The sequence below is a fragment of the Mandrillus leucophaeus genome, unplaced genomic scaffold (assembly GCF_000951045.1).
Source record: "Mandrillus leucophaeus isolate KB7577 unplaced genomic scaffold, Mleu.le_1.0 Scaffold73, whole genome shotgun sequence".
Taxonomy (NCBI): domain Eukaryota; kingdom Metazoa; phylum Chordata; class Mammalia; order Primates; family Cercopithecidae; genus Mandrillus; species Mandrillus leucophaeus.
Window position 1 is genome coordinate 4,840,208 of NW_012107919.1, and position 17,169 is coordinate 4,857,376.

The window sequence follows — 17,169 nt, forward strand, 5'->3', positions numbered from 1 at the left end:
AGTATATTTAAATGTTTCAATGTTTAAGTTTATATATTTATAAGACTTCTTAAGTTTACATTTAGACAGGTTCCTTCATTATAGCATTTAAAGTCATATCAGACTACATAGGATAACTTTAATTTTCAGACGAAAAGATAAACATAAGCTGATATATATATCATGATAGCCATCAAAAAGGATCAGGTCCGGGTGCGGTGGCTCATGGCTATAATCCCAGCACTTTGGGAGGACAAGGTGAGCAGATCACTTTAGCTCAAGAGTTTGAGACAAGCCTGGACAACACGGCAAAACTCCATCTCTACAAAAAATACAAAAATTAGCAAGGCGTGCTGGCACCTGTAGTCCCAGCTACTTGGGGGGCTGTGGCAGGAGGATCAATTAAGCATGGGAAGTCATGGCTGCAGTGAGCAGTGTTCGCGCCACTGCACTCCAGCCCAGGGAAACAAGGTGAGGCCCAGTCTCAAACAAACAAATGGATCAGAACAAAGGGTTTGCTTTGGTATAAGATTAGACTAAATGTTTAATTTTATAGTGCCACACTAATGTTTTTATCCATTTGAACATCTTAGATCACACTTCCTTACTTTCCTACTTTCCCTTAAATGCAAAAATAAACATTTAAATACACAATAGCCTTTTTGTGTACATATAAGGAGATGAATTGATGTAAGCATACAAGAGACATTATGGTGTCTAAGCTAGAGTAGGCACTATTAAAAAGTTTCTTACTTTAACCTCTTTCCCATAGGGAGGATTTAGTTTTCTTATCTAACCTCCTGAGTTACATTTACGTCTCCCCAAATAAGGAATTTATATAAGGCCTCCACTGGGACAGACAGAGAAGGAGATTTTTTTAACACTCACTATGGGACAATGAGAACAGATCATGTAAAAGTTTTCCAATTAAACGAAGTGATTACCAAATAGAGGTGTCTGGCCCAGAAAGGTACTCAGGAAGGGCTACCTTTACCATTTTGGCAATTCCTCTTTTTTTGTGGGGGGTGGGGGTACAGGGTGTCGTTGTGTTGCTCAGACTGGAGTGCAGTGGTGCGATCATGGTTCACTGCAGCTTCAACCTCCCAGGCTCAAGCAGTCCTCCCATCTCGGCCTCTGAAATAGCTGGGATTATAGGAACATGTAACCATGACTAGCTAATTCTTTTTCTTTTTTAATTCTTTCGTTCTTTGTAGAGACAGGGTTTCATTATATTGCTCAGGCTGGTTTTGAAATCCTGGGCACAAACTAGTCTCCAGCCTTGGCCTCACAAAGTGTTGAGATTACAGGCGTGAGCGACCACATAGCCTAAAAAATCTTATGTGTATTAAAATTCTAATGTTTAGAAAATCTGAACATTAAGACATAATGGGGACAGATTAAAAACATTTTTATCAACCAAGTATCTTCTCAAACTTCTTTTACAAAAAGGTAAGAAGGCTCTATCATGTAAATTCGCTAGATTCACATTTAGATTTGCTCTGGTAAAGTTTGGTCATTGTGAAGGATAGTTGTGGGAAGTAAGATGTAACATTAACTAACTTAAACTTATTAACAAATTTAAAGCTTTTAAAAATCAAACTTTTATTCTATGTGCTTTAAGAGAAATAATTTTGACCTATACATATATATATACATGCATACAGCTGCAAAATTTCTAAACTTGAGTTTAGTGAGACATGATCTCAAAACATTTCCACAAGATACCTTTTTATAAGGTATTTTGATGTCTCTTACTTGATAAATGGAAGGTCTAGCTGTATTTTAACTTAAAAGTGTGAATGTTTGTAGCCGTGCTCCCACCAAACAATAAATAAATAAAAAGCTAAAACAATCAACCAACCACAACAGAGTATTCTGACATATTCTTTGAAAGCTGGCTTTTAACTTACTTTTAAATTTAGTAATCCATTAGTAATTTTATCTAATTCCAAAAGCAACATAGACTTTACACTAATAGTTCCCAATTAAAATTGAAATATCTTTTCCCAATAGTCCACTACAACGTATTACAGATAATAGGGTAAGGAAGCAATCATCTTATTTTTGTAATGAAAACAAACAAAAAACTACTAAAATGGCCTTGTTTACTACTTCCTCTCCCCTTTCATCCTAACTTAGAAAAATTACCAACACACTTTCTAAGCCACTAAGCAAAAAAAAATCTTCTTTTTTTGAGACGGGGTCTCACTGCCACCCAGGCTAGAGTACAGTGGTGTGATCACTGCTCACTGCAGCCTTGTACTCCCCAGGCTCAGGGATTCTTCCCCATCAGCCTTCTGAGTAGCTGGGACTACAGGTGTGCACCATCAAGCTTGGGTAATTTTTGAATTTTCTGAAGAGCCAGGATCTCTCTGTGTTGCCCAGGTTTGTCTCAAACTCCCAGGTTCAAGCGATCCATCCATCTTGGCTTCCCAAAGTGCTGGGATTATAGGTGTGAGCTACCACACGCGGCCAGCAAATAAACTCTTCGTTTTACTTCTAGATGTCTGTAAGATGTATACTTACTTACAGCTTAGTAAAAATAAAAGTAGAGTACCTCATGTACACAAAAGACTATAAGATGTTGAAAGGTTAAAGAATCGTGACTACTCTTCAATAATTATGACACAATTATTGGCTGGGCAAACATGAGAATCAAAATAAAGGTTTGAAAGGTTAAAGATACTCACCAAGCTTGATATTTTAAAGAATTAATTTCATCAAGATTTTACATCTTTTAAAAATAGGGATTTTTTCTTAAAACCAGAAAAGATATTTAATACTTAAGAAATAATATTAGAATTAATTTAAGATCTTGTAAATGCCAGGATCTTCCCATCTTACGATTTTTAAAATCATAAGACAATGAAAGGGCTTTTGTTGTTGTTTCAATTCGTGCAATAGTAAGACAATTATATTGGTACTATTAATATTTTAAAGGAACAACATTCAATCCCCACAGTCTCCCCAGTAGAAACCTCTGATTAAGCTATAAATTTTGGGTAAATGAGGTCAAATTAATACAGTAGAATATGAAAGCCTTTCTTCAATGTTAAAGAAAGTAAAAGGGAAAAGAAATGAAAGTCAGGAAAAATAACAGTGATTTATGCCACTCCTTTCCAGAGCTCTATATAAAGGAATAATTTTGCTTCAAATTATAAAAAAGTATTTTTGGGAAAATGCAACGTAAAAAAAAGTTCATATTGTTTCCTTGGTACATAGTAATAGCCTTAACTACTTAATTAATGCTGGACCTCAAATTAAATCACATTTATTTTGATAACAAGTCTATTTTTTCTTCCCCAAGCGTTATGAAACATAGTGACTACTCTTCATTACGACACAATTATTGGCTGGGCAAACATGAGAATCAAAATAAAGCTAGGAACCATGAATAGTTCTATAGATTAAGTCACATGAAAGAATTTTACATAGCAATAAAAAATACATTATTCTTAAATGTATGCTAATTATATTGGTTGGTAAAATACCATAACCAAGATTGTGTTAAATACGTAGTCCAAGCTCAATGTATATTATCCCATGATACACATTAACATAATAAAGGAAATAAGCCCACTAGTGTTTACTTTTTGACATCAATGTTAAAAAATGGCTGCTACCATTAAGCTTCTTTCAGAGTACTCTTCCTAGAGTATTGTTTACCTCAAATCCCTATCCGACATTCCTCTATCAAAATTTAACAGCACAGAGGTCAAATCTGCAGTTACCCTTACTTTAAGCATTTTTCTGGAGGATGAAGTTGTGGATAATTCTCCCAGGTTAGATACATGGTCCTAAGATGGAGTATACCTTTTATGGGGAATGGGGTTGGGAGGCAGGGGGAAATTCTGTCAGAATCCTTTAGCTGTTACAATCTTTCTTTGGAAACCCCTGGAAGTGAAATGGAGTACCTCTCCAATTGATGGAATACCTATCTTTCCTTTTCCAAAATATAAGTGTTATTTTCATATAGTGTCCTCAAATAACAATATAAATATCCCAGAAGGGCAAGGCTGAGAAAATGGGTTAGATAATCTGAGAATTAAAAAAATTTTAATGTAGCTAACTTGGGAAATGTATATCAATATCTCATAATAAAATTAGGTTGTCAGAACAAAAACATTATATATTAGGTCATTTGAAAGATGCAGATATTGAAAATTTTCAAATTTGTAAAACACTGGAGTAAGTAATGGAAGTATAAGTGTATCATCAAATGACTAACAATTAGCATGTATGATGCCTTTCAAATATATTTTGCATCTATGTTTAAAACCACAATGACATCATGGTGGCAGTAGTAAAATGTCACCGTACTACATGGAAGCTATAATATTTACTTGTTACACAGTAACCACATAATATATTTAGGCAATACTCACAATATTACAGCATAGTCTTACCATTCTAACACCATAACATCCTATTATCATTACCTTTTGTCACAATATGGTCATATTAGGCTTGTCACAACTTGAGTCAAATAACATTTTCAAGTAATAACAGTCTAAATTGCTTATACAGAAAATCAGAATACAAAAATGTCATTAAGAGGTTAAAACTAAAATACTTCTGGACATATTTATTTTTCAAGATGTAGTCAATTATATTATAACCTCTTCAACTTTTGTGCACTTTGAGAATTAACTGCATACATGCAAAATATATTTCAAAGTATTCAACAACCAATACTGTTTCCATCATCTTAAGGAACAGTAATTTTAGTATAAGCTTGTTATACTTAAATACCCTACTAGAGTATCCCATTCCAAGCAAATATGGAAAATTTAAAAGTTACTGTTCAAGTTTGTATCTCTGAAGAAACACATATAGAAGGTGCTTTGAGTTCTCTTTTTTGTGGGTACTTTAAGAGATGATAGTTAAATCATTAATCCGAGGTTCAATGAATGGTCAAAACCCCTGGAAAGAATTCCTAAAAATTTCAGACCACTGTAGCCTAGTGCACAGAGCACTAAATTTGAAGCCTAAAGATCAGTCCACATGGTCACTGGTTTTGTGAGACTGTTCGTATCACTTAATTTGTTTTAGAGCTCAAACATGAAACTCCATCCTACATGTTTCATAATTTCTTGTCTCAGTTTTTTTCTACACACTATTTTTCTTGGAATCAACAACTTATTGAGAACCTACTAAGTGTCAGGAAGTATGCTAGGAACATTTTGTTATTCTAATGAGGAACTGAAGACATTATAATAGAAACATAACTTTTTCGTTTGGAAAGTTTTAGTACCAAGTAAATGAAGTTACATATCCCATTGAATTAAAAAATATGTAAGGCCTACAAATAGCTTCCAAACTTAAAGTTCAAATGTAAGAGGATATCAACTGAGGCTCACAAGGGAAAAACGGAGAACTAAATATTTGCTAACTATATATTTTGAATCACTTCTGTTTACAGTACCATGCAACTCAGGAGGAAAATATACTTGAAACAATTAAGTGAAAAATACTTAAACCTATGTAAAAATAACTGGGAAATGAAATGACAGAAGCAAGAAGCCATACTCTTTTTCATAGATTGCTTGTCTTCTTATTTTCTCTGCACTAAACCTATGAAAAGCCTATTTTGAGGGGAAAATAACCGAAAGAAATGTCAAGCGAAGTACAAGAACAAGCAATGACAGCTATATTTTATGAAAGTGTACAAGATTTAACAGACACATATCACACACTATGAAAAAAGTTATGAAATGTAAACACAGACGGGTTTTAATGAAACAGCATTCAGATAGAAATTAATCTAGGAGCTTTATTAACACAGCAAATCTGTCCTACCAACCTAATCTGGTCAATCCTTTCAATATAACAGTTATGAAACCAGCATATTCTTCAGCAGGCTTCTCATAAAAAATTCCAGAGATTTTAAAGGAAAGCCTAAGAACTAGACTTCCTTTCCTCGTTAAAATGTGAGTTAAATTTAGAGATGTCGAATGGAATGTACTAGTAATCAGTACTGGGAAGCAAAATGTATATAGAAAAAATAAACAAAAAATACATACACAGATTTAACGCAGACACGAGTATGACTAAGTATCAACGACAAGCTCTAAATACTTTATAAGGATTATGTGTCAACATAAGCCTTTAACATATACGCTCTCTTAAAGCCAAAATGTTTTAAGATTTATAACCAGAGAATAGGCAGTCTAACGGTCAAAGAGGGGAAATCATCTTTTTCCACCATCTTCTAATGAAGCCTGTCTGTCTCCCACAATTATAAAAACTTTTGTAGTTGGTCTAAACCGTGAGCTGCCTGGAGACAGCAGAAGGGAGGTATCCTGAATGAAAGCCCATCTCCATAAATTAATGTCTTCCCTTGACGAGAAAGCATTTCAGGGTAAAAAGCATGTACGAATTCCGCCGTAATCTGAAAAGGGGTTGGAGGGCAGGGAACGAAATAGGGAGCGGGAGCACTAAAACATGTTTAGTTAACAGCGCTCAGAAGTCCCCACACAACCCGTATTCCCCTCCATCTCAATCAGACTAGGCTATTCTCTCCTCCTCTGAAGGTTTAGAGGTCAGAGAGAGATGTGGGGTCAAAGTGGCTTCCCCGACAGGTCCCCTCCCTAAGTTTCCCCTCGGTTGAGCCCACATCTCCGCTCTGAACCGACCTAAGAGCTGGTCCAGGGCTGGGAGCCCGGTTGATACCAGCAGCTGTCCATTCCGCACCGACGGTCGCGTGCCCGCAATGGACACCAGTCGAGGGCCGCTGTCGTTGGTCCCGCTGGCTCTAGGACCCCTCCTCTGGAAACTGGTGACATTGCTCTTGCTGGCTGTCGCCACTGCAGACCCAGTACTCCCCGCGCCACTGCCGCAGGTTGCCACTGCCGCCATCTTAGAGCCTGCAGTGTTAACCCAATAGGAACTCTGGGAACGCAAACCCCCGGCCTGTCAGAACCAGTCCCAAACTCCCGCCTCCTCGCCCCAACCGCGGCTCTCGTAACCAATAGGACTGAGACGTCCCTCCCGAGCCAACCAATGGGAAGGCGTATTGCTGAAAAGTGCGCTCTGCGTAAGGACGGTCGACTTCGGCGGGGCCCAGGTGAGAAAGGCCCACCTGTGTCCTGTTTGAAGGTCTTCAGGGTTCTTTGGGGCCCGAGGTAGGTAATATCACGTAACGTTCTTCTCCTTTTGAGTGGCTTCATTCACACTGAGTTAAAGAAAACGTTGGTGAACCGATAAACCCTTAGGGCTTATCAAGCAATTGGTAGTATCTTGCACCTTTCTCCGCTGTGTGTGAGGAGAGACTTTTTTTCCTGCTCATTTATCTTCTGATTTCTGACAGAAAATTCACTCCGTGTTCTCCACGATGTCTTTTTCTTAATTTTGTGTTATACGGAAAGGATGGGATCCCTTACCTTAATGAGTTGGTTGCTGAGCGTCCGGGCTTAGTTCGCTAGTGCCTACTGGTAGGTGGTTTGGATTTAAATCTTAGAGCGAAAACTCTTGAACTTTGTGGTTTTCCTGTGTCTGAGAAAATATACCTCTCTGACAAGTTCCGATAAGAAGCTTTTGTTAATTTTAATTAGTGTTTCTGGAAGTCTTGAATGTCTGTCCTAAGCGGTGTAAATGACATGTGTTACTCTGACAACCTTGTTCACACATTTAATTGTCGTTTGCTGTTAAAGGAGCTGCAAATAACAGAAAATACTTAGGATTTCTTTCCCCAAAAAAGCTGCTAGGAAGAATTAGAAGTAAACCTACTTTATTTTGTGAACCCTGAATCGAGAGTTTATTACTAAAATACGAATTTTATGGGTGGAAAAAACATGTATTTTGAGTTGTATTTTTGTGTTTAAATTTTTTCTCAAAACTGAGCAGGTACAGTGGCTAAGTAATGTTTAAAGGCAATCATGATTGACAAATGTCTAAGTTAAAAAGAACTCCCAGATCATTACTACACTACTGAGTTATTGACTTTTGACAGTGATCTGTGATACCTTTTAATTAGAGCCAAACCTCGTTGAAATTCTTGCCATCGAATTGTTTTAAATTTCACTGACCTGTTGAAAGTTTTGGGCTGATTTTATTTGATAAATTGAAATTAGTATTGTTAAATAGTGACTGGAGTTTTTCATTTGGGGAAGATTTTTGTTTGCTTGTTTTTTAGAACCATGTTTGGGATAAAACCCTGTTTCACAATATATCAACTGGAAAGCTTTGATCAAGGTTGCTTTCATATTGAATCTTTAAGTTACTCAATAAATAGCTGTTGAGTGATTACTGTCGGTTTGGACTTAATCTTGTCATTTTTAGACCTATGATAATAAAAATGGTCTCATCTGGAGAAGATGAAATTAACACATAGAAAACAACATAGTACTTAAAATGAACACATTAAATAGTATGTGCTAATTTTATCCTGTAGTAAATAAGCACTAGGAAGACCAAAACAAAAAGTGACAAAGCAGTCCAATATCAGATAGAAACTTCTTGAATATTTTTTTTCTTCAACTTTTACTTTAGATTCTGCGCTTCATGTGCAGGATGTGCAGGTAAATGTGTGCTGTGGTGGTTTGCTGCACAGATCAACCCACCACCTAGGTATTAAGCCCAGCATCCACTAGCTATTCTTCCTGATGCTCTCCGTTCCCCCACCCCTACAAATATTTTTGATGCTGTGAACTTTTTGAAATACTACATATAATAATTATTTTTTGACAGATGGCATTGTTTTGTGTACCTCATGATGCTATGAAGTGTATGTACATTCTGGAATGGTTAAATCTATCTAATTAGCAATGCATTACCTCACATAGTTATCATTTTTGTGGTAAGAGTACATAACATTTACACTCTTTACATTTTTTTAAAGAATACAATATATCATCATTATAGCCAGCTTGCTATAAATTCATGTTATATAATAGATTTCTTGAAATTTATTCCTCCTATCTAACTGAAATTATGTATCCTTGACCAAATTCTCTCCATCCTCCTGCCAACCATCCTGGCCTCTGGTAAACACCATTATACTCTCTGTGAGATTAACTGTTAGATTCCACCTATGAGTAAGATCATGTGATATTTGTCTTTCTGTGTCTGGCTTATTTCACTTAACATAATGATTTAATTCGTTTTTATAGGCTTCTATACTACATATTCCCTTGTTTCCTACTGTATTTACTTAAATACAAAAAAAAAGCATATTTATCCTATGCTTATATACCAGATATATATCCTATTTTCATGAATACTTTGGTGTGTATATAGATCATCTTTCCGGAATTATAATCCAAGTTGAAGTTGGAAAATAATTCTTCAGTTCTAGTAATGAGGCAAACAAAGCACCACTATCATCATCTTTGGAAAACGAAAGATCGAGACCATCCTGGCTAACATGGTGAAACCTCGTCTCTGCTAAAAAATACAAAAAAAAATTAGCCAGGTGTGGGGGCGGGTGCCTGTTGTCCCAGCTGCTTGGGAGACTGAGGCAGGAGAATGGCATGAACCCAGGAGGTGGAGCTTGCAGTGAGCTGAGATTGCACCACTGTACTCCAGCCTGGGCGACACAGCGAGACTCTGTCTCAAAAAAAAAAAAGTTATATGTTTAGGTGTGTTATTAATTAATTAATTCTTTATGAAGGACATACTAAATTCTACAAAGTGCAACAGAGCTCAGGTTACAGGAGGAAAAAAAATACTGTCTCTGTACTCTTTGAGTTCACAGTTGGGGAAGATAGATGGGTAAACTGGTTAATAAAGTACAGTTGATCCTTGAACAATGTGGGGATCGGGGTGGGGGTGCTGACCCCCACACCCGTGTAGTTGAAAACGCACATGTAACTTTTGACTCCTCCCAAACTTAACTGCTAATGGTCTATTTTTGACTACTGGAAGCTGTACCAATAACATCTGTGGTTTAACACATAATTTGTGTGTTATATGTATTATGTACTGCATTCTTACCATAAAGTAAGCTGGAGAAAAGAAAATGTTAAGCAAATCATCAGAAGAAAATATATTTGCCATACATTAAGTGGAAGTGGATCATTATACAGGTCTTCATTCTTATTTTCTTCGTGTTGAGTAGGCTGAGGAGAAGAAGGAAGAGGAGGGGTTGGTATTGTAGTCTCAAGGGTGCCAGAGATGGAGAAGGTGGTAGGGGAGGCAGGACAGGTAGACCCACTCAATATAGCTTTATGGGAATACATACTAATTTGTCTTTTGCTTTTTCAACTCTCAAAAAATGTTTTTGTACAGTACCAATTCTTCTTCCACGGTTTGCTTTAGTTACAGTATCTGTGTTATAGGAGGGGTCCATGTCAGAAGAAGTCAAAGCAGTCTTGAATAACTGGAAGACTTCTGCCAGATTGCCTAATGTCAGTTTGTTTTCTGGCACTGCTTCTTCTTCTTTCTTATCATCTGGCACTGGTTTGGAAGCATTCATCTCCATCAAGTCATCTTCTGTTAATTCCCCTGGTGTGGTGTCTATTAGCTGTTGAATTTCTCCAAGATCCCTATCTTAAACAACTGTTCCCTCCCGACGTTTTTTTTTTTTTTTTCTTTTCTCCATGTCCACAATGTTTCCCATAACTTCCTTGATTGACTGTTGTAAATCCTGCAGGAAACCAATTTGAGATATACCAGAAAACATATAATGAACATGGTAGGCAACTAGCACCTTCTGATACAAGTAGACACCTCTTCAGTTGTTTTTTCAGTGGCTTCCCTAGCCCTGGAGTCCATATCACTGTTGTTTCTGTGCAGGTAAAGTATGTAGCAGAGATACTGTGAAGGTTCACTACTGGGCCTGCTGGTATTCTGGCAGCATGATTGAAGGAATGAATATTAAGGTCATGTCTACACAGAGGGAGTTCCTCAACCTCCGGTAATTCCTTTTTTGCCTCCTTCCTGTCTTTATACTCACAAAGAGAAACTATAGTCCTGAGTTGTAGCACCACAGATTTCTTTTACCTGTTTTTCTACTTTTCTACTTTTGTTATACTCTCTACTTCTATGAGATCAACTATTAGATTCCATTGGATCTACTATTAGATTCCATGTTTGACTTCTTTTGCTTAACATTATTTTTGTGAAATGATCCTTGTTAATGTGTATCGTTGTGGCTGATCTATTCTTATTGCTGTATAGTATTATATAAATGTACTATAATTCATTATCTGTTCTACTGTTAAAAGGGGTTTGGATAGTTTCCCTTTTGTGGCCATTTCTTCAATGCAATTGTACCAGTTTATACTCTTACCAGGAGTATTTGGGAATTGTTGTTACTTCTCATCCCATCAACACAATATTTTTCTTTCTTTTCATTTCAGCTATTCTAAGAGGATTGTGGTATGGCATTGTCATTTGGATTTGGACTGATGAAATTGAGCACCCGTTTATATGCTTATTGGCTGTTTGGGTAACCTCTGTTGTGAAAGGGTCTATCTATATTTTTTAATTTTACAGATTTGGATTGTCTGCCTCTCTCCTGTAGATTTGTAGGAGTTCTTTTATATTTTGGATAAGCGTTTGTTTTCAAATAAACTAATTACAAATATCTTCTATCAGTCTGTAGCTTGCCTTTTCATTTTCTTGTCTTTTGATTTCAGTCAAAATATATTCTGACTTAACAATTTTTTCTTTGTGGCTAGTGCTTTATGGCTATGTTTGCCTACTCCATACTTTCGAAGATGATCTCCATGTTTTTTTTCCTAAAACCCCTAATGTTTTACTTTTAAATATTTATGTCTGTACTTTGTTGGAATTGACTTTTTTGTGTTTGGTGTGAGGCAGTGGTAAAGATGCATTTGTTTTTCCTATGTTGGTATCCTATTGACCTAGCATCATTTATTGAAAAAATGATTCTTTCCTTGCTATATCGCATCATCACTTTTTTAATAAATAAAGTCACACATAAATTAGGCAGATTTCTTTCTGGACTTTTCATTGGTTAGTGTGTGTCTTCAGGTTCTTCAGGAGGCTGGCTTGCTTTCTCTCAGAATTTTAGCCACACTGTACTGTGGTGACCTCAGGTTAAATCAGTAAAAATGGGAAACTCACCCTGTGGCAATTCCTTCTTACCTAAGTTTGACTACCCAGCAAAATCCGTTTGCTTCTATTAAATCTGTGGAGCCTTCACGTAATTGATTTTTGTGTTTTGTTCAGAGTTTATAGTTGTTATCTATGGTAGGATTGGTCTATTATAAGCTTACTTTGCCATACTGGAATGAGCTCTTATTATCCTTTTATGACTGTAGTGATTTCTTCTTTTATTTATTGCTGGTAAATAAATATCAGCAATTGACAATGAGTTTCTTTTCCTTTTTTTCCTTCATCGTTAATTTTGCTGGGGATTTTCCACTTAATCTTTAAAAAACCTAAAATTTGGCTTTATTGGTTTTTCTCAGTCTTTACTTTCTGCTTTCTATTTAATCAATTACTATTTATTTATCATTTGTTTCCTTCTACATTCCTTCGTTTTGCTGAGGTTTTGTTTCTCCTTCTTATACTAAAAGCTTAATTTATTGATTTTTTTGCCTTTTCTAATAGACTGTATGTAGTTAAGGGTGTGCACTAGCTGCTCCTATAACTTATGGCATTTTATGTTTTCATCATTTATTTAAAAATATTTACTAATTTTTGTTTTGATTTTCTCTTTAGTCCGTGAATTATTTAGGACACTTTTGAAAGTACTGAAATACTGAATTATATTGGATGCCAGCAAAGCAGGAGTAAGCTGGGACTGATTAGGGCAAATAAGTAGTTGTATTCATCATAATTTTAGTGGATTTTAAAGTATAAACGGAAAACTGGGGTATTTGAATTAAAACTTAAAAAGCCATTGTATAGTCATGTCTTAGAATGTGCAGTGTAATAGGGTAAGTGTGTCCAAGGGTTTTAGTTCAAGGAGATTTGTCAAGTAAATCTATCTACAAGAAAAAATAAGGCAAACAAGATGTATTTAATGAGCAACACAAAAACGTTAAAATTTTCAGCAAAAAAAGAAAAAGAAATTTCAGAGAATGGCCCAACATTTGTGTATCATTCGGTTTGGGACTTTTCTTTATATTTGCATGTAGCCAACATGAGGAATTAAATAACGGCTGACTGGTGTTCCTTTTACGTGTCAACCAGAGTCTCATAGACATAAAGCTACTGTGTTAATCAAAGCGTGTGTGATGTTCTAATTATCGTGGACATTTCTACTGAGATGTGATCAATTTCCCTTCAGTTTGAATAATTATAGAAGCCTGGGAGTAGGCCAGGTATTTAAAACTATTCCATATGAAAAAATCACATCTACTGATTTTGCCTGAAGGGTCCCACAGGCTCCTGAAGCTCCTCTCTAAAGAAATAAATAAATCCTGAACCAATGGGTAGTGTTAGAGTGAAATTTATTATTTTGACTACTGTTTCTGAGTTTGTCTGGATATGAAGTATGTTTTGATGAGTTTCTTGCAGGATAAGATGAAAGTTAGATATCCTAGCAAACACTATTTTCATTAACTCAGAACCAAATTGGATCTGTTTATTACACAATTTATAAAATTACTAGTGCCTCTTGTTCTATATAATTATTCTACCTCTTTTTGAATTTGTTTTCTTAGGAAACTTTATTATTACTTTCAAATGTGATAGCATTCATTACGTTCTCAACCTTGAATTATTTTATAATCTATTCCACATCTATGTTCAAATTTAGTTTCTCATTTGTAGTACTACATCTTTGAATTTTCTCTCAGTTCGCATTTTTTCTCTCCGACTTTGAAGGACTTTAAAGGACTTTAAAGATATCTGTTTCAGTGGTATTTTCATACACCAAGGTATTTGATTTATGCATTAGTTATTTTCATTTCTTTCTTTCTTTTTTTTGATACAGAGTCTCACTCTGTTGCCCAGACTGGAGTTCAGTGGCATGATCTTGGCTCACTGTAACCCTTACCTCCTGGGTTCAAGTAATTCTCATGCCTCAGCCTCCCAAATAGCTGGGATTACAAGCATGTGTTACCACGTCCAGCTATTTATTTATTTATTTATTTATTTATTTATAGAGATGGGGTTTCACTGTTTTGGCCAGGCTGGGCTCCAACTTCTGGCCTCGAGTGATTCACCTGCCTTGGCCTCCCCAAGTTCTGGGATTACACGCATGAGCCACCATACCTGGCCATTATTTTCATTTCTAAAACCCCTAATTTCTGTCTTTTTCTGAATGTATTTCTTCTTCCTGCTTCTCTGAGTGTCTTATTCCGTTCTGTGCTGCTGTAACAGACTACCTGAGACTGGGTCATTTGTAATGAACAGAAATTTATTGGCTCACAATTTAGGAAACTAGGAAGTCCAAGATTGAGGGGCTGGTATCTGGCGAGGGTGTCTTTGCTGTGTTATCACATAGTGGAGGGGCCCAAGAGAGGGCAAGACAGAACAAGAGTCAACTCTTAGCCTCAATCCCATTTATAATTTGCATTAATCCATTCATGAGGGTGGAGCCCTCAGACCTAACCACCTCCTATTTGGCCTCTTCTCTGAACACTACTGCACTGGGAATTAAATTTCCAACACATGGTTTTTGGGGTACACATTCAGGCTGTAGCCCTTAGGTATGTTTTTTCAGTGTAGCAATTGTTAAAGCAATAATTAAAATGCAGTTATGATAATCTATTGTAATATCCAGATGAGCCCTGTCCAGTAGAACCTACTATGTTGATGGAAATATTCTGTATCTACATTATCCAATAAAATAGTCATTAAACACGTATGATTATAGAGTACTTAAAATGTGACTGATGTGACAGAGGAACTGAATTTTAATCTTATTTAATTTTAGTTATTTTAAGTTATTTATTTAAACAGCTACATATGGCTAGTTTGTACTATATTAAATCACACAGCTCTAGATCAAACTTTGGCAACCTTTTTCTATAAAAGACCAAATAGTAAATATTTTAGGCCTTGTGGTCCATATGGTCTCTATTACAACTTTTCAGCTCTGCTGTGAGAGCACAAGAACAGTCACAGATAATGTGTAAATGAAGGAGCCCAACTGTGTCCCAGTAAAACTTTATTTGCCAAAACAGAGTCTGCAGAATTTGACTCATGGGCCCTAGTTTGGCAACCTCTGCTCTAGATTAAAAAAAAAAAAGGGTCTACAGCTCTATGTATTTTTATTTCATTTGCCCTGTGTTCCCTGTGTCCTTTCAACACCCTCCTTTTGGGGAGTGTGTGTATATGTGTGTGTGTGTGTGTGTGTGTGTGTGTGTGTATGTAATAGATTTTTGGAGAGGAGACAGGAGTGTCTTTTCCTGAAAGTTTAGGAAGATAATACTCCTTTGGATTGTTCCTCTTCAACTTTTTCTCTGCCTTTTCTATTTTTTGTGAATGGGAGAAGGTGGTAGAGGAGAGGCATATATTTTATGTTTAAACTCTGTTCTTTTAATTATATATCTCTTGTTTTACAGAGACATAGAATTTTTTTTTCCTCCTTGAATTACCTCTGATTTCTCCAGGGTTGCTTATTCAGATTAGTTATTTTCATTATGGACCTTCTTTCTCATGCTCATGGTTTCCTTAAATGTTGGCTGTTTATTCATATTGATAAGTAAAGGACCAGTGGAATAATATAGTAACTGGAGTGGGTTTTCTCTTTCTCTATTTCCCATCAAATCTTTAGCCTAAATGAAAAAAAAAAAAGACTGACCAATTTTCTTGTGGGTTGGTAGGACTTAATTTATTGATGTGCTTTGTTTCAATGTGTATAATCAAGGAGCAAGTACACAGACCAGTCCTCCTCTAATAGCTAGATAAGGAGGCCCCTAACCTAGCTCTCCAACCTCCACACTTGGAGACCAAATTCTTCTCAGGCAGATTATATTTTTTTTACTTACTTATTTATTTGTTTAATCAGCCTCCAGAACTGCTGATTTAGCTGAGAACCCCTTTGGAGTCACAGGAAGAAACGTCTCATCTTCCTGAAGCATTCCTGTGTTTGTGCTTGGCTAGGGATGGGCATACATATTCTGGGACCAGATGGTAAATATTTTAGGTTTTGCAGGTAATATGACCTCTTAACTCTGCCATGGGAAAGTAGCCAGAAATAACACTAACAAATGAGTATGACTGTGTTTAAATAACACTTTGTGGACACTGAAATTTGAATTTCATGTAGTTTTCACATGTTACAAAATATATGCTGTTTCTTTATTCTTTCAGTCATTTAAAAAATGCAAAAGCATGTGATGGGCTGGGAGATTTGCCCTGTGAACTATACTTTGCTAACTATGTCTGGACTGTCATTCAGTCCATTCTTTTCAACCTATCACTATGATTTTATATGCCCGGTCTTCCAGAAATTCTTGAAAATCTGTAGTGTGCCTTTCACTCCTTTTCTCAGCGTTTCTTTTTATTTTTTAAAACGTACTATTGTTTCAGTATAGTTTTTTTCTTTTTGTTGTTGTTGTTGTTCTTTTCTTTTTGAGACGGAGTCTTGCTCTGTCGTCCAGGCTGAAGTACTGTGGCGTGATCTCAGCTCACTGTAAGCTCCACCTCCTGGGTTCACGCCATTCACCTGCCTCAGCCTCCTGAGTAGCTGGGACTACAGGCGCCAGCCACCATGCCTGGCTAGTATTTTTATATTTTTAGTAGAGATGGAGTTTCACCATGTTAGCCAGGATGGTCTCGATCTTCTGACCTCGTGATCCGCCCGCCTTGGCCTCCCAAAGTGCCGGGATTACAGGCGAGAGCCACCTCTCCCGGCCCTCAGTGTAGTTTTTGAAGAGGGTAGCAGTAAATTTATCTGCAGTTTTGAACCAGAATCCCATTTAGGCATGATATTTGAATCAAAAGGCACATGGTAAAACTGAAATGTAAAGTATCTTCTTTAGTATCTTCTTCAGTATCTCCACTCCTCTATCCATGGATGTATTGGTGACTAATGATATTAAGTAATGTTTTTGTTGAATGCCTGTTGTAGTCTCTGTAATGTTGTGAATGCTTTATATATATAATTTAATCCTCACACATTTCATAGATGAGTGTGTTCAGAAATTAACGGAGTCACGTAAAGGATAAGTAACTTGCCGGGCGTGGTGGCTCACGCCTGTAATCCCAGCACTTTGGGAGGCTGAGGAGGGTGGATCACAAGGTCAGGAGATCAAGACCATCCTGGCTGACATGGTGAAATCCTGTCTCTACTAAAAATACAAAAAATTAGCCGGGCGTGGTGGC

General features: G+C 36.6%; 2 protein-coding genes across 4 annotated transcripts in view; one reads left to right on the forward strand and one right to left on the reverse strand.

Moving 5' to 3' along the window:
• Positions 1-6,887, reverse strand: part of ELP4 (elongator acetyltransferase complex subunit 4) — a 276,719-nt gene extending 269,832 nt beyond the window's left edge. For both annotated transcript variants that reach the window (XM_011965594.1, XM_011965595.1), the window contains exon 1: positions 6,615-6,887. In XM_011965594.1, coding sequence (XP_011820984.1) covers positions 6,615-6,837 — 223 coding nt within the window. In that variant the 5' untranslated portion in view covers positions 6,838-6,887. The remainder of the gene's footprint in view (positions 1-6,614) is intronic.
• Positions 6,888-6,993: 106 nt separating this feature from the next.
• Positions 6,994-17,169, forward strand: part of IMMP1L (IMP1 inner mitochondrial membrane peptidase-like (S. cerevisiae)) — a 78,220-nt gene continuing 68,044 nt past the window's right edge. The window contains exon 1 of one of the 2 annotated variants that reach the window (XM_011965599.1): positions 6,994-7,103. The gene's annotated coding sequence lies outside the window, so the exon portion shown is untranslated. The remainder of the gene's footprint in view (positions 7,104-17,169) is intronic. The other variant, XM_011965600.1, reaches the window with a different exon arrangement.